The sequence below is a fragment of the Rhamphochromis sp. 'chilingali' genome (genome assembly GCF_963969265.1).
Source record: "Rhamphochromis sp. 'chilingali' genome assembly, chromosome: 2".
Taxonomy (NCBI): Eukaryota; Metazoa; Chordata; class Actinopteri; order Cichliformes; family Cichlidae; genus Rhamphochromis; species Rhamphochromis sp. 'chilingali'.
Window position 1 is genome coordinate 25,388,285 of NC_137930.1, and position 18,391 is coordinate 25,406,675.

At 41.9% G+C, this 18,391-nt stretch overlaps 2 protein-coding genes across 2 annotated transcripts; both read left to right on the forward strand.

Moving 5' to 3' along the window:
- Positions 1 to 2,415: 2,415 nt before the first annotated feature.
- LOC308391576 (apelin receptor B-like) lies at positions 2,416 to 4,455 on the forward strand. The gene has a single exon (XM_080874228.1). The coding sequence runs from the start codon at positions 2,509 to 2,511 to the stop codon at positions 3,571 to 3,573; it is 1,065 nt and encodes a 354-aa protein (XP_080730354.1). The 5' UTR covers positions 2,416 to 2,508; the 3' UTR covers positions 3,574 to 4,455.
- Positions 4,456 to 15,162: 10,707 nt separating this feature from the next.
- Positions 15,163 to 18,365, forward strand: nfkbil1 (nuclear factor of kappa light polypeptide gene enhancer in B-cells inhibitor-like 1). Its single transcript, XM_080875622.1, has 4 exons — positions 15,163 to 15,486; positions 15,582 to 15,694; positions 16,380 to 16,491; positions 16,571 to 18,365. Exons 1-4 carry the CDS (start codon positions 15,213 to 15,215, stop codon positions 17,158 to 17,160), a joined length of 1,089 nt encoding a protein of 362 aa, XP_080731748.1. The 5' UTR covers positions 15,163 to 15,212; the 3' UTR covers positions 17,161 to 18,365.
- Positions 18,366 to 18,391: the final 26 nt, after the last annotated feature.

Genomic DNA, 18,391 nt, shown 5'->3' on the forward strand with positions numbered 1-18,391 from the left:
GCAGTCGATGGTCTGCAAGGAGTTACCAGCTCAGTTTCCAGCCTTCAAGAATAAAAATAGAAGGAAAAAATACTTATTTTGTGGTCTCAAGAAATGCATCACACAAGATTCACAGATTCTGTCTTGATTTGTTTTAAAGGAGACTTTTTGTTAATTTTCTTCTTCCCAAAACTCCTCTACAAAACATAACAAGGGTTTTATTTTTGGGAAAAGTGAGTGGGTGGCAGGCTGATTATCAAGGTCTGGTGTTTTATTCAACTATATGTTCACATTTCTGTCAACACACAGCTAAAAACAGACTTCAGTCCCACCAGAGTACGAGAAGGAAGCTTGCTTTGATTCACTTTGCTTTGCTGTTTTCCTGTTCTGCCCAATGAACTCAGAGCTGGATGGACAATCAAGGCTCACAATGTGGAGGCAACACAAATGCAGTCACATCAATGTGATTACCGAGTACCACAGGCTAACAACACATCACAATAATTGGCAACAACAAGCAGCTCTGTGACAGTAAATGATGTTGGTGAAAGGACAGGAGATGGGAATATATCCTCATCTTCATAATCAGAGGGAGAGGGGGATGACTAAGGAGGGGACAGGAGAAACATGGTGGAGTGGTGGAGGAAGGGATCAGTGGAGGAAGATTGTTGAGTGATACAGTAGTTGTGTCTAAAGGTCTGTGCCCTGGCGCCACTGCTGCCACTGTGCTGAGAGACGGAGCCGGCTGAAGACTGAGATGTTCCACCTGGACCAACAAAACAGCAAAGAAGAGATGAAGGCTTTAATTTGCTTTTAGAGCCCCCCCTTTGTTTCCCTTTCAGTGGTTAGAAATGTGTGATTTTGCACTTTAAGACAGCAGCAAGCTTCTGTGTCAGCTTGTTACATCTCTCTGTTCGCGCAAAGCTCTTTGGAAGTTTGTTTTCTTGCATAAATCTGCAACATAGGCACTCACATATGCAGCAATTTTCTGGCTGCATTTCTACTGAAACCCAAAGACAGAGCAGCAGCTGAAGTAACCATGAAATCACAGAGAATACTGTGAATATATATAAAGACTTTCAAATGAGAGCTTTTTTATCGTTCTTAATGTAAAGTTGGCAAAAAGTTTCATTTAAAAATGTCATTTGACTGCTTCCCCATATAAACGTGTCCCACTTTGTCCCACACAAACACTGTTTGTCCCACATTGGGATGTGGTCACCCTATAAAAATATATATCCAAGTTTCTAAAATTTAGGATTGGAAGACGTTCAGACATGAAACTGTAGGTAAACCCAGGTGTTACTAATGGTGTTGATTAAAGCTCTGCACCTAACAGGACTTTGATTAATGTCATTAGCAGCACCTGTAACACCTACGGTGGCTACTGTGTCTTTTGTGTCACACTGGTTGTAAGTTTTGCTGCTTACAGAGGCACTTTTTAGCATTTATTTTTAAAATAGATGATTATTATTACCATTGTGTTTATGTTTTTCATATATAAATATAGATCTCCAACAAAATAAAAATTCATCTCAAACAAATTGCAGAATGTATCTTTAGTTTGTCTTCAAAGCTAATATTTGTAATGGAAATCTTTGCCTGTTTTAATGGTTTTTGTGTCCTTTAATTCAACAGACCAAAACCAATTTGTGGCTCCACATGTCTGAACATGTACTGGCAAGATAAAAACAAAACAAAACAAAAAAATCCAGGTAAAAAAACCTTCATTTTCTTATTCGGGTTTCGGGTAATCAGGATCGTCCACTACCAGAACGACTCTATTGATATGAAAATTGGCCACTTTAAGGAACTTGCTGTGCCCAGGCGTAACTCTGAGCTGCTGTCCAAACATGTCTGTTTCTTTAATGAACTTTCATCAATAATCTGTATCTGTTATATTTGTAAGTTAGATTTTAGGATTATTTTTTTAGTTTTTACAAACTAAATATGGGAAATTAAATGGTTTTTTTTTTTTTTAGAAAAAAAAGACGCACAAAAAACACAAACAGCTAATGTTACAAGTTTTTTTGTTTGTCTTTGTTTTTCGTTGCTCATAGTTACTTCATTTTTAATTCCTGTATAGAATTTTCTAAGACATTTTTTGCACTTTTAAACTACAGGGGGAGTCAAATTTGTAGTTTTCTGGTGGTTTTGTTTGCAGCTTCTCTGAGAGTCTGTACAGTTTACGTTTGCCTCCAGAATTTTGTTCATGTTGCAAATATTTTGTGCATAAAAGTCAGAAATTGCTTGTAAATATATTAAAACTTTGACAGGCTTTAATGAAGTTACTTCACAGTGCATTATCTAGTGTGGCAGTCAGTGGAAAGAAGGGGGTGTATGCAGAGGAGGAAGGAGGAAGGCAGTGGGAGGGTGCGAGTTGGGTGGGGGTATATAAATGGAAGCAGAATTCACATACAGCAACAGACTTGAGTGTGCTGTCAGCTGCTGTGAACCAAGTCTTTTTTTTTTTCACCCCGCTCTCAAATTTTTTTTAACATAAGGATAAGAAAAGAGGAAAGGGTGAATATGGAGACAACTGTGGGCTACGAGTACTACGAGGACTACGAGGAGCCAGACAACTCCTCAATGTGTGACTACTCAGAGTGGACGCCATCGTACTCTGTCATCCCAGTACTCTACATGCTCATTTTCATCCTCGGCCTCTCTGGAAATGGAGTGGTCATCTTCACCGTGTGGAGATCACAAGGCAAACGGCGAGCTGCCGACGTCTACATCGGAAATCTGGCCCTGGCCGACCTCACCTTTGTAGTCTCGCTACCTCTCTGGGCTGTTTACACAGCCATGGGTTACCACTGGCCCTTCGGAGTGGCTCTGTGCAAGATAAGCAGCTACGTGGTGCTGCTCAACATGTACGCCAGCGTCTTCTGCCTCACCTGCATGAGCTTTGATCGCTACCTAGCCATCGTCCACTCCTTATCCAGCAACCAGCTGCGCAGCCGGGCTCAGATGCAAGGCTCCCTGATAGCCATCTGGCTGTTGTCTGTTATACTGGCCGCTCCGACTCTCGTCTTCCGCACCACCAAGTACGATGCAGAAACCAACCGCACATCCTGTGCCATGGACTTCAGTTTGGTGACACAGAAACAGGAGAACCTGTGGATTGCCGGCCTCAGCATCTCCTCCTCCGCTCTGGGCTTTCTTCTACCTTTCATGGCAATGATGGTGTGCTACGGCTTCATCGGCTGCACGATCAACCGCCACTTCAACACCCTGCGCAAAGAAGACCAGCGCAAGAGACGCCTGCTGAAGATCATCACCACACTGGTAGTGGTGTTTGCTGCCTGCTGGATGCCCTTCCACATCCTGAAGAGCGCTGACGCACTCTCCTACCTGGACTTGTTTCCCGCCACTTGTGATTTCCTGCGTTTCCTCCTGCTGGCTCATCCCTACGCCACCTGCCTCGCTTATGTCAACAGCTGCCTCAACCCCTTCCTTTACGCCTTCTTTGACCTGCGCTTCAGATCCCAGTGCTTGTGCCTACTTAATCTGAAGAAGTTCCTGCATGCGAGCCCGGCCAGCTCCCTGTCCTTGCAGAAGACAGAGATTCAGTCTCTACCCACAAAGGTGTGACTATGGATTAACACCCAGAGGCACGCTGGGGTCAAAATGAACACTGCAGAACAATGTAGGTGAATCAAAAGTTTCCAGTACTGAGTGCTTGTTTATGGTTCAGCAGCAGCCAGTTTCGGGGTGTAACCTTTGCTTTTCACTCTGGACTATTGACTGAAGACTTATGGTTTTGGTGTCTGACAGCACCAAAACCCCAGACTTTTTTTTTTTTCAGCAGGCACTGAAACTGAGCTACATAAGGAAACATAAGAGAGACTCATTTAAAAATAAGGGGAATGTACTTTTATTAAGACTGATATACTCATCAGTTCGTCTTCTCCTGTGGACTTTCTGCAAAAGTACTGAGCTATAAAGTCTGAAATCATGTCCTCAAGTCATGGGAAACTATTAGGTTGATTATGATCATGCAATTTCCCTCTCTCATTACTGTTTTTTATTAATAAACTCTTGAGGTGGAGGTGTGACATATTGGAAACTGTGCTCTTGAGATCTGTCTTGACTGATCAGTATCTGCACCACAGCCAGCAGGACTACGTCTGTGTGTGTGTGAGAAGGGTGTAAGTTAGTCAGTAAGAGGTGTTTGAGTCTGATAAGAGTAGCGTAAGAGGTGTGTGTGTGTGTGTGTGTGTGTGTGTGTGTGTGTGTGTGGGTGGGTTGGGGGGGTGGACAGACCAGACAGACAGATGGCAGCTGACAAATGTTTTCTAGCTGCGGAAAGCCCCAATTAAAAGGTGACTGTATCGACAGCCTCTGATGTTTCTGCCTTTGAATATGAATGAATTTGTTCCCTGGTAACAACATGAAACCCATTTTTCTGAATATACACTATTTTTTGAATTCATGTCTATGATTTGTAATTAAAAGCCGGTGTTTTGAAGAGAAAAAAACCCAGTCTCTCTCGATCTCTCTCACTTTGTTATACCCTGCTGTGATATCTTGTGGAATGTATTTTCTCCAATCCAGTGAATACGCGTCTTCCTGTTTGGTGAGTTGCTCAGAGGAGGCAGCCTTCCCTCCTATTGTGTTTCGGGGGGCCGAAATCAAAGCGTACAGTATGTCTGGAGGAAATGCACGTTGGACTTCTGTTTCCCTCTTCAGGCGTGTTTGTTTCTTCTCTTACAGTTCCCCCCAAATTAATCAGTGAGCACAAACGGGATCAACCACACAGAATTCGGCTTTGTCCCAGACAGAGTCGTAAGTGTTAATTACCAAAACTTCACTTGTAATCCGCGCTGCTGTGTATCCCAAATGCATCTGAATTATTTTGGTAGATATCAATATTAATGTGATAGCACACTGAGCTTTAATTCAGATAACCAATTCGGACTCTAATGAGCTTTTTACAGGATAAATTCAGTGACAGCGGGGAGACTTGGGGATTGGATTAATCCTGGGTTACTAATTTGCAGTGGACTTGCCGTCTCTTTGTAAAACCTTAGATGAAGCAGAGCTTTGTCTAAATCAGTTAAGACTGAACACCACATTTAAAGGTGACACTGTTGGAAATTATAGTAAAAACTGGGAGCAGGATTTCCTTTAGCCTTGAGCTCTTACTTCAAAATATACCTACTATACTCTTCTATATAGCACAGAAACCCATACAGTACAGCACAGTACAACCTTTGTAGTGATATTTCGCTCATATATAACTGCATGAACCCCAAACTCAGTTTCTTGCCTTTTTTAAAATCTTTACTATGGTAATATAGCAGCTTTGTTGCAGCAAAACCTTTGGAGAGGAACTGAGACAGATCTTAATTGCTATATTAGTTGCAGATGCATTCACACCAGTCAATATCTAAACATTAAATAATAAAATACAGCTACAAAACCACTAAATTAATGATTTTAACTTAAACATTTACATTCCCATGAGTTTTGGCACTCATCACAAGTAAAATACCATATTACACTGTAAAAATTCTCAGGTCACAAACATGTGACTGTTTTTTTTTTTTGGCTAAATGTGACCAAATTGAATTTCTTGTAGGAGGAAAACTTCAGCTTTGAATTCAGTTTGGGAAAGTCGAAAAAGTCTTTGTTATGAAAAAGAAGGAACTTAAACAGCTGCAGCCACACTCGCTCTGCCTTCTCAGTCACAGTCTCAGTTCTCTTTAATCTCTTCTGAGCCACGACACACACACACACACACACACACACACACACACACACACACACACACACACACACACACACACAGACATGCAAGAAAAATCTTTATCCGAATTTAGTCTAGAGGACATAAACATCTTGAACTTTTTGTCAATTTTCAGTTTTCACATTTTCAAACTGGGACAAACATTCAGGTGCAAATTAAATAAGGACAAACTATGTACTCGAGCCAGTGCAGCTAAATGTTTCTAAGTGAAACGGCGTACAATTTCAAAATCCCATGCAATGGCTATTTCTTTTTTTTTTTTAACAAGATGGCCAGTCACATTATCCTCCACAGCATCAAAGTGAAACATAATCTGCTCAGATTATTTTCATGGGTTTCCAGGATTTATGAAGCTCACATGTTCATGTTACAGATTTGCTAAACTACACCAGAGAAAAGAGAATTACTCCCTTTGATTGGGTGACTGACATGACTATTCAGGACTTACACCAATGTTTTCATTCTCCTGTAATTACAATGAGTGTGAGTTAAGCATGTCTAGACTGGAAGCAGGCTTGCCGCAGGGAATCCCGAGAGCAGAAACAGCCTTCAGTTCCCACTCAAATGAATCATATACAACTAGGACAGTATGTTCTAGGATAAACACAAACATGGAGTTATTTGGGGGGTTTTAAAGAGAAAACCTGACAATTAGCACGGCTTTCTGTTGGTAACTTCTGCAGCTGAAAGGTGCAGTCAAGCCTGCGCAAAGATGGACAGTAGCTGTCCTATCTGGGAAAAAAACAATCAAAGCTGTGGTGTATAAAATAAATTACCACTAATTATGTATGTCCATAACCATACATGCCTATGTGCTACCAAGAAGATGAAAACCAGCCAATGAGTCATTCAGCGGTTTTAATGAGAAGAATTTCTTTGCCCTTAAGTCCTGAAAGCAGTCTGAATTTAGTTTAGTTTCACTTCAGACTATATCATCAGACAAATCATCAGACATGTAATGACCTAAATATTTAATTGGAGTACACACTTTAAGAGAGAATTCAGGAATGGCTCAATTCTGGTCCTCCTTACTTTTGTCAATAAAAATATTCCTCTTCTTGCCATTATAATGAATATCAAACTCTAGACCACATTCATAGCATGCCCTCAATAATTGTTGAAGGCCAGCACTATACGGTATTACCAACTACACAACCTGTTACACAGTCATCTAACAGCTTTCACAAATCACCCATATAAACATTAAACAAGAGAGTAGGCAGAATACTCCCCTGTCTAAGCCCGTTCCTCACATAAAAGGGGGCAGACACACAGTAACCCCATTTTATGTGCATGGACTGATGGGCATACCAGAAGGACAGAATTCTTACCAAAGATTTAGGAACCCCTCTGTTGTATAACTTATAAAATTGCTTTCCATGACTTTATTACGCACACCCCGCTTTGCAGTTATTATTTGTAAAAATGTTTGGAATCATGTATGATTTTCGTTCCACTTCTCACGTGTACACCACTTTGTGTTGGTCTTTCACGTGGAATTCCAATAAAATTGATTCACGTTTGTGGCTGTAATGTGACAAAATGTGGAAAAGTTCAAGGAGGCCGAATACTTTTGCAAGCCACTGTATGTGTAGCTATTATCAGGCAAAAATACTTTCCTAGAGAGAATCAAGCCAGTATCCAAGCAGCACTGCAGTAAATGATTTGCAAATTAAGATCTATCATCAGACATCTGCATTCAATGGATACACAAGTGGAGTCAATGTCCTGAATGAAAGACATTCAGGACATAGGACAGTCTATTAGGACACCTAACCTCATTCTGGGGACACTCATAGGGCACATATACATTAAGAATAGTAAACTTTCTATCTCGGCCAATAATCTCAATTCCTATAGCCCAATCAAATTTCACCAGCTGATCATACATCTTGTATGGCATAGAGATACCCCCACGAACCACCCTGGAGCTCAGATCAGCGGTAGATTCACCAACGCCATGAAAGTCTTTGTGCAAACAATTCGTTTTTTCCAGATCTTGCTTAGATAGAAACGTTTCCTGGGCACACAATCTATTACAGGACGCTAAGAGTTTATCCATTAAAAGAGACAATATTAATACTCATTTATCTCACCGTGTCATGTGCACCCCACTGAAAGCTGCCGCCCTGTGCTGCTTCAGAATCAGTGTTTGACTCAGTGCACTGCCGCTGCACCCCAATCCTCCCTGTGGCAGTGACTCCGCTGCCTCTGCTCTTCTTAGGCCTACGAGCCTCAAAATAGCGGCGGACATAAATACATATCCTTTACGTCATCACATTCAGCAGTAACATGAAATGATGCTAATCATTTGTGGGTTGTGTCAATTTTCCGACATGTCACGGACTTACCTAGCTTCTCAGTCAGATAGGAGCGCAGAGTTTCAGCGTCGAGATCGGGGGAAAGCCATATTGCAAACACACAGTTTGGTTTTAACCACAACGATCTTGTCATAACTGGGGTCATGCAGTGACAATCATGTTGTTGCACGTTTTTTTAACGGATATTACGGTACGAAATATTAGCAATTCATACATTTAGAATTCTTTCACTACACATTGAAAATAAAAATAAAAATTACAAATTCTGTAAGAGTTGACAATATATTTCTGAAGCATTGTCTTCTCACTATCCTGTACATTTCTATTCAACCTGACCATATCCCCAACTAAAAGAAAATTGCAGTACTGCATTTCTGATATTGTGTATTTTTAAAATGTTATTACAGGAAACTGTTAGAGGCGACACAAATATTTCACTGGATTCTTACTCTAGATCACCCTCACTCTTCCTCTTCCGGCTCACAGCTCTCTGAACTGTAAGGTTTCACAGAAAATTATACATAGAGAGATAGACAGATACTGTACTGATCCTGTCACATAATGAAGTTATTATACACTTTTACAGAGAGAACCATAGAAAGGTTTCTCTAAGTGTTCTTCGTGGTTGAATCAGTTAGAGGGAGAAGGAGCTCTGCTGCTTCACAAAGGTGGATTGGAGCAGGTGTGACGGGTTGTCCATGATGGAGAGCAGTTTGTTCAGTGACCTCTGACCCTCACTCACTCAGACGCCTCCAAATTCTCACCAGTGCTTCTTCTAACCTTGCAGATTAATTTGTTCTTCTTTTTGGCATCCCTGGCACTGATGCTGCTCCTGCTTACTTTAGAGCTTGTGCACAGCATCACTGCTGGTCCTCCAGTCTAATCTGTCATTCAGGTGAACTCTGATTTCCACCCACAGTACCTTACTTCAGTTGGGATCAGTGGATGGAGGGAATCAGTACTGCATCAGTACAAATTGTTCGACCCTATAAACCTGAAATCTGTGTGGAACAGCTGATCTGTACGGTGTGCAGAAGAAGACAAAACATTATTTACCGTCCCAGTTACTATGTTACTGCTCCTTGTGGATGAGTGTGTGCATCACTTAGTTTTAATAGCACACTGCAACACTCAGGCATCAGTCTAACACAGTAACACTTTTACTTGTTACAACTTCAGCAGAAAGAAGTTGCTCATCGTATGCACTGCTGAGAAAAAGAAGCTCATTTTATTCATTTCTGCTGTTTTATGAAAACAGTGTTATTGAGGAACAATAAGTGGGGTTCGCTCTAAACACTCCACGTAAAGACTCAGTCAAGCGTTTTATGACAGAGCCAAAGTTTTAGCACTGCGCAACAGCTTTGAGCCACCCATGCAAAGTGCTGATTACACACTCGTTCTGATATCATCTCCCCACTTCTAAAAATACACTCTCCTAGCAGCAGCTATCACAACCACATTAGGCATGAACACAGGATTTTGTGTGCATCTTTAAATATTCTTCCCCTGAAAGTGGAAGTTAAAGACTGTTAAAAACTGTTAAAAACTGTCAGTCACAAAACAGACGCTGTTCCTCTTTATCAACTTAAGTAGCGTTTTTAATGTTGAAAGAAGGCTTGCAGCTGCTGACGTTAGTAGATCTGGTCCTAAATGTCCCTCCTCCTTTAAAATGCCAGCCTTTGTTATGATTATATTTTTTAAAGGCTGCTTTTGTTTATAAGACCTCCATACAACTATACTGTCAACACGTTTTGGCAGGTTTTGTAGTCCATGTTCTGCATATTTTAGTTTCAACATGGAAAGCATCCGGCTTCATGTTGTTAAGGAGAGACTAGAGTATGGCTGTTCCAATTCTTAGCACACGGCTCTTCTCTTTTCCTAAGTCCTTAGCAATTCTCCTACTCACTTTTCCTTTTCTTTACAATGGCATTTTCATTGAGGTTAAGGAAATGAGGTTAGGAATAAGAGGTAGGCGGTACTTTTGGTACTTGGTCAAGACAACCAAGCATCAAAATGGGGACTAAAGATGATTTCAGTACTTTGAATGAGGCATAGTTCTTGGTGTCAGATAGGCTGGTCTGAGTATTTCAGAAACTGCTGATGTACTGGGAATTTCCCCACACAGCTATTTCTAGGGTTTACTGAAAATGGTCCAAAAAAAAAGAGAGGAGAGCTACAATGCGGATAGGAAGTCAACAGTAACTCAAATAACTGTACATTATAACCAAGGTATGCAGAAGAGCATCTCTAAACACACAGCATCTCAAACTATGAAGTACAAGACCACACCGGGTGTCACTCCTGTCACCTAAGAACAGGAAAGTGAGGTTACAGTTTGCAGTGTGTCACCAAAAGTGGACAACAAAAGGTTAGAAAAATGTTGCCTGGCCTCATGAACCTCAATTTGTGCTACAATATTCGAATGATAAGCAAAATTTTGCATAAATAAAATTAAAGCATGGATCCATCGTGTCTTGCACCCATCTTGGGATGTCTGCTTCCAGCTGGGTAACATTCCATGTTACAAAGTTCTAATAATCTCAAATTAGCTTCTTGAACATGACAATGATTTTACTCTACTCAAATGGCCTCCACAGTCACCGGATCTCAATCCAAATGAGAACCTTTGGAATGATATTGAACTGGAGATTCCCATCATGGATCTGCAGCGGACAAATTTGCAGGAACTGTGCGATCCTGTCATGTCAGTGTTGACCAAAATCTATCAGGGTATGTTTCCATCACCTTGTTGAATCTGTGCCATGAAGAATGAAATCAGTTTTGTTACTAAAAAGGGCTCCAAGCTGTTATTAGCAAGGTGTATCTTATATAGTGTCCGCGTGTACAATTTATAATTATTATAAACACTTTTTTTTCACAATAGTTCAAATATTCACTTCACGGTTTTTTCTTTCTTCCTTACCATCACTGACCTTAGAGGCGACCTCTAAATGCAGAGAAAACACAACCCTGTGAAAATATCCAACCCCGGTCCATCAGCACACTGGGTCAGCTCTTTATCAAGTAAATGCAAATTGCTTCCTTAATGGAAAAGTAAGAAGATTTTCAACCGATTCATTGTCATATAAATGGGTGACAAACAGCTATTGTGTTGCTTTAAAAATCAGACAGTCTGTGTGCTACAAACACGTGTCCAAGTGTCATAAATCAGAACCCAATAATTCAGGTCAAGCAGAAAATAGTCAAAGGAAGTGTGCACACATTTCTCCTTGAGCCTAACAATAGCATCTTAGCAGCCCAGCCACTAAACCGGACCTTGAGCCTGGTCTTGCCATAGTGTGGTAGGATGAGATGCTGACCCCTGGAGAGTCTTGGAAGACCCTCAGCTTCCTGCCACCCGGTATTCCAGATCTCCTCCCTGTACTGTCCCGAGAGATTAACAGACCCCATGGACAGGATAGGAGTCAGCAGGCCTAGCAGGAAGAGTAAAGGGAGGGTAGGCAAGGTAGGAGTTCCTGCACTGGGATATCCTGTCATTCAGAAGCATCTCTCTGCATTCAGTGCCCTGTGCAAGACCTGAAAGCTCCACCTGAGGCCTGCCTGCTTTACACACTCTCCTGCAGTTTATTTTTAAGGAAGCAGACACATAATGTGAAAAGTTACTTTCTCTGATAGCATGTGTGACAATAAAGCAGTACTACATTGAAGGCAACATAGTTTACAATAGAGTAAGCTGCAGATGTGAGACTTGAAGTGGCAAATCTGACGTGTCCCTCTTCTCTGTCTCTCCTGAGATGGCATTTCAAAAGCATTCACACAAGACAGCTATCGCTAGTGGAGACACGTCTTTTCCGAAAGAGCGGAAGTGCCCAAGCTTTGGGAGACTCCGGATCTTGGGTTATGTGAGTCTCAGAGGAGATCATCCTCTTCAACGAGCACAAAGTGTCCCTTCATTCTCTCCTCTATCCTCTCCATTGTGCATCCTTCCCTCTCTCGGGCCTAAATGGAGGCACTGTCGCCCACAGTGCAGCACTGAGCCAGTTCAGAGGCTCAGCTGCACTGACTTGAGCATTACAAGCGCTACAGGTAACGGTTGATGAGCATCAAATCGAAAAAGAACTTACATCAGAGCAACATCCAGAGAGGCTATGTGCTGCAGCTTTAATTTGTTTCATTAATGAGGTGAAGATCACAAACCTTTAATACTCCCAACAAATTCATTTGTAGAGCGAAAACAAAATCAGAGTTTCCAGCTGTCGCATGTTGTTGTAGCCACACACTGGAGCGACTCTTTCCCAACAATCCACTACCACACACAGTATGTTTGTGCTTCTGTGTGTTCTGACTCATTTTACATGTTGTGTGGACATAAATCTGTTTATACAAACAGGTTTTTGTTTACGCAGTCACACTGACGCGACCCTGCTTCCTTTTGGAGACAAAAAAAGCCAGTCGATTATTGTAAATCATTCGATTTTAGGTTGAAGACTTGGTTTAAGGTTAAGCTAAGGCTTAAAATAAGTTAAGGGCTGATTCTGGGGTGCAGACATGTCTTAAGGCTAAAATAAATACTCTACTTTGAGTAATATTGAGTGAACATTGTGATTTTTGTGTGTTTTTAACAGAAGATTCCACACAGCACTTTTACATTGAACCACCTTCTTTCATATCCAGTTGTTGAGCTTAAATTTAAGGTGAGCACAGTGAAACTTTCTCCTTTCAGATGAATTGCTGGGTTAAATTCTGCACATGCATCATTTTGCCCGGCAAGGCTTAAACATCTGAGGTCAAAGGTCAAAGCTCCAGCGACACTTATAGTATAAAGAACAGTTTTGTTACTTCTTTATACTCTTTATACTACAAGTGTTACTGGAGCTTCAACCTCTTCAGACCTTGTTTGTCTCCATGCAGTTTGGATATGGTAAATGGTAAATGGTAAATGGCCTGTATTTATATAGCGCTTTACTAGTCCCTAAGGACCCCAAAGCGCTTTACATATCCAGTCATCCACCCATTCACGCACACATTCACACACTGGTGATGGCAGCTACATTGTAGCCACAGCCACCCTGGGGCGCACTGACAGAGGCGATAGTAGGTGAAGTTTGCCAGAAGTCTCTGTTCTGTCTTTAAAAAGGCACTTCTGACTTAACTATGCAGCAACTTAGTAATACGTTTCAAAGTGTGATGACCCCTTAGGCACTGGGTGTCTCTGGGTTGTTGTTCTGCAGGGGCTCACTGAGGAGCCCACACCAGATTTTGGCTCGGACCAGCTTGGCTACAACGTGATTTCTCGGATATCCTTTGCTCTCTGCACACTCCCACACTTCCATGCGTGCTTTACTCTAATGACCTACTGACAAACATGTTCTCTTTATTTAATTATGTTTTGTAAATAAATGATCATTTCCTGTGTTACTAGTTTCCCTCATTTCATCACACTCTATGAGTCAAGCTGTGATTCTGTGATAAGCGATTGATATGAGCATAAAGGGCCTCTGCATCTAGTCTGTGGACAAGCATCAAATTGCATCAACCCCTGATGTTCTTAGTGTTTAATTGATCTGCTGCTACTTCTGTTTTAATTTAAATTGTTAGTGTGATGGCGGCTTCATTAGCAAAAAGTCAATTTTGATTTGTGTCTTCATAAATTTGGCTGAGATAACCTGAATCAGAGACGTTATGAGAGAGGAAAATGAAGATATGGCCCTGAGTTTAAATCTGCTGCAGAAAGTATAATTTGGGGGGTGGGGGGTATAACATCAAAATAACTACAAAAATAAGTGCCCACAGGCATTTCCCATTGTCTGCCAGTTGCAGATGCTTTCTTTTGGAAAGATTGCAACTAAGATTTGATAAAAACAACTTAAGATGTTACACTGAATGAAATAAGGGTGATAAAGACGATTGTTCCACATATATTTGGGGTTTTTTTTTGCATTGGTTCTTCAGTTCGCTGCCTGTGAGGTCATTTTATGCAAGAGCAGATATGAAGTTGGCCTGTGAGGCTGCTATTAGTGACTTATAATTCTTTCATTTTTGGAAAAGGAAGGAATGTTAGTGCTATAGGTTGACAGTTTTGTTCCTTATGAACTTCATTTCATGAGTTGTGCAAACTTACAACTGTACATTTTGAGGAAGATTTCTTCTGCTTAGCTCAATTCACTTTGAAATCTGTGTACTTAAGGCAAACTAGAAAAGATTATTGACGTCAGCCAAACTGTGAGTGATTTCTTTTTACAGTGTAGTCTCTCAGTAAAATGACTTCCCTGTGATCCTGTCTGCAGCTGACAAACTGAAGTGGTGCTTCTGAATAAAGAATCTTCATTCATGCTTCAGGCCCTGCTCTACAGCGAGATACAGTCGGGCAGCTTTCAGGCAGCTGGAACAGTTGTTTCTCTGCTCAAGGTTTAGTCATAGTTATGGACATAAAATCAAACTTCAAAACAACGTGCAAAGTCATGTGGCAAAGCTTTTATCAGGGCACAGTGGAGTTTGAGCGCTGTACCTCCGGACAGGTGCCATGATGAAAGCAGGCTGAGGCACAGAAACCCAAAGAGAAGGGGGATGAATACTGAGTGGCGCCTTAGTTCATCTTGATATAACCTGCAACGTGGTTCCTGAAAGTGACTCCTGAGATTTGTTTTTCGCATTTTTAAAAGGCAGTAATTGGGGTGACCTCCTTATGTGTCACGTGAGACTGTCTGGTTCCTATTCAACACAAGTGCAAAGAGGATTGTGGCAGACAGACTAGCAGATAATGGAAAAGGAGAGAAATGTATGAAGGCCAATGCATGACAATGCTCATTATTTGCCTTGTGAAGAAGCTGGAAACATTGCACTGAAATACAATACAATATATCTGTCTTCACATGATGAGGGGCAGACCTGTAACCTGCTTAGTTTATTTATTTTTATCTGCATGTTACACTACGTTACCTTAATCCCAGACAAACATATTCTCGATCCGACCTTCTTAGCAGCAATGCAAGTTATAATAAATATAATTTAAAAATAATCCCATTAAATGGCAGGCATTCACTTTCATAGTTAATGCTGCCATCTTGTGGTAACACAGGACATTATCTGTCCCCGGAACCTGTGTCTGTGCTCTTGCTAACTACGGACCTATTAAAAAGACGGACCGAATCCTGTTAGCGAAAGCTAAGCATTAGCTTCGCCTTTGTTTGTGTGTAGTAATGGTGTCCCGCAAACAGACGCGGGTGTGGAAGTACGTGAACGACGGCAGTTTGATGAAACTGAAATCATACCTACGGAAACACACGGATCTGGACGTGAACTTTTCCCAGGGTAAGAGGCAGAGGAGCCCGCTGCACCTGGCCTGCTGTCAGGGGGACGATGCTGTTCTGCGGCTTCTGCTGAAACACGGAGCCGATGTTCTCCAGAGGGACCGCAAAGGGGACACGGCACTACACGTCGCGGCCAATAGAGCTCTTAAACACGGAAAAACGGGTGAGGAGGACCTGGAGAATTAACATTAATAATTAAATAAATAGCTTTATCCGCTGCTAATTGTTAACTTTGTGTTTTTTGGGGGGCTCTTTCAGCGTTTGATGACCTGGTGGTGCCTCTGAGAAAGCGCTGCCCTGAAGCCCTAAACGTCCAAAACAGAGCCGGAGTCACACCGCAAGACCTGCTGAACTGGATGAAACATCCAGAGGTAAAAGTGAGCTGAAACTATGACTGAAACTTGTCTATCACTGCGTCTTTGAATCTATTAACTGAAACCGGAATAACCAAATCCCATCAAACTAAACATGGGACACAGAGGTGGGACAGCAAAGATATGAAGCATGTAACATGCAAGGAGGACAGGTGGTGAAAGTGGATGAGTTTAAATATCTGTGTTTAAACATCCAAAGCCTGACAGAGTGGAGGATGTGAAGGCTTTTACTGAGAGTAACCAGTGTCGACATGAAACATCATAGGGACAGCTCAGGTTGAGCTATTTGGAGACAAAGTTAGAGAAGCATGGCTGAGATGTTTTGGACATGTTCAGAGGAGAGATGGTGGATACACTGGACTAAAGATGTTGAGTATGGAGCTGCCATGCAGGAGGAAAAGAAGATCACAGAGGAGGTGTTGTCATGGAATTTGTTTGAGTCATGGGATTATAAATAGCTCAAAGCTACATGGTTCATAACATTACCCTAAGATTAGATTTGAGGAAATGCAGGGTGAGTGTGTGAGGGTTTCTGGCTCAGCACAGCCAGACCTCATTACTGATGAATTGGTGATGAGTTGGAATAAACTGAGCTCAGCTCTGCTGTGTTGGATTACCCATGTCACATTGATTTCCTGCGTCTTCAGTAATATTTACACTTTTCCCCTGACATTTATCGCAGGCTGAAGAAAACATGAGCCATCCACGTGAAGCAGACCCTGAGAAGGAATTCCTGGAGAAGCTGTTTGACGAATGCGAGGATGAATTTTATGAAACCTTTGGAGTATATGATGGTAAATCCTAAACATCACAGATGAATCTGAGTTTAACTCTCTCTCTCTGCTTGATAACACTGCTGTATTTGTTTCACAGCTGATGACTTTCTTCCCGTTGATGATGACGAGCAAGACTTTGGGGACTGGGCTGATCGCATCCGGAAGGAATACTATGATAAAAAACACACCCAGGCCCAGAGACTCGCGGCCTCATCTTCTGGGTGGAAAAGAAGCAAGAGTAAACGAGAGATGGAGGAAGAAGAGCGAAGCCGCAAGGAGCTGCACAAAAGGCTGCAGAAGGAGCACGAAGAATATCTGGCTCGTGCAGCTCGCAAAGAGGAGGAGACTCAGCGTGGCAAGAAGCGGCAGTACGATGAGAGGTGCGCGGCGACCTTTCAGGGTGGCGCCTCGGCAGGCAGCACGAAGCTGAGCTTCGGTGACATCCCCTGGCCGGCTCCGAGAGGTACGGTCCAGGAGATGATCGAGGTCATGCTGCATGGTGTGGACCGAAAGGACGTACCGGCGTTTCGCAAAGCGCTTCGAAAGCAGCAAGCGCTGTGGCACCCCGATAAATTCGCGCAGCGATGTGAAGCTCGATTGGAGGAGAAGGACAAACAGAAGATCCTGGATACAGTCACCGCTCTGTCACAGGAGCTCAACAGACTGGCTCAGAGTTTGAAGACTTGAAAATCACACCATGAACGTTATATGTGCTCTTCTTGAAATCCTGTATGTGTGAAAAGAACCACTGTCACCTATTTGTGTAGTACTAACACTACCAAACAGAGGACGCAAGCACCAGCTTTTATCTTGCAGGTGAATGAGCTCTGCTGAAAACAAGCAAAACTGCTGTGAGCTCATATCTGCATTTACAAACATTCAGAAGAGCCATTTATTCATATTGACTGATGCAACAATCCTATATGGAAAATGGAGCTCTAAAAAAATACAGTAATTGTAAATTGTATGTGTATCTAAAGACTAAGTTACCAGTTTTCAGTTTTCCATACAACATAACTCCAGGACTCAGGAGACACCTGTCCATAAGACTCTGAGGAGATCAAAAGATGCACAGTCATGACATGTTGGTTGGTTTGTTTTTCTGCCCATTTGATCAAAGAATAAACTTAATATATTGTTTTACTGTACAATAGAGTGCCTTAGTAGACACACATGGACACACTCGGCCACGTAATGTTTAGCACGTTTTCCTGGATCTTGTTTATTGTCTTTCTGCCTCCCCCACTGATGAGAACATGTCATATGGGTCATCAGAGCCAAGCAGCTTGTCTTTTCTTTTCCATAAATCTGACCTAGGGTCTGATTTCACAAATACTCTTCTGGAAGAATGGTCAAAAGTTCCTATAAACACACTCCTAAACCTTGTTGAAAGCCTTCCAAGAGAGCTGAAGCTGTTATAGCTGCAGAGGATGGACCGACACAATCTACTTTACAAAACACTCCACACCTTGTTACGACACCACCGCGTTCTCTGTTTTGTAAGCAGTGGCTCCGCTCAACCGGATGAACTGTGTTATGACAGCTTTTGTATTGTATTATATCTGTATTATAGTGGTTATTTGTGAACGTCCCTGGTTTGTCACTAACAGGAGACACAAATCCAACCTTAGCTGCTCCCAGTTACAAGCTTAGCGCCCGGATCCATCCGCTATGGTGATCTTTTGGGTTTAAGGGAGCAGCCAAAACCACCTTTCTTCTCACTATCTGACAGCTATCTGTCAAATTACTGGAAACGGCTTGTCTCGCCATCTATGAGGATTTCTGAGATTTTGAGTGCGATGCTGAAAGTTCTAATGGATGAATCTCTGACCTCTGGTTTATAAAGTGGTTGTATGAGAATGTGCAAAAACAAAGACATGTAAATGTAATATGTGAGTCCCTGCTTGCAAGATGATAA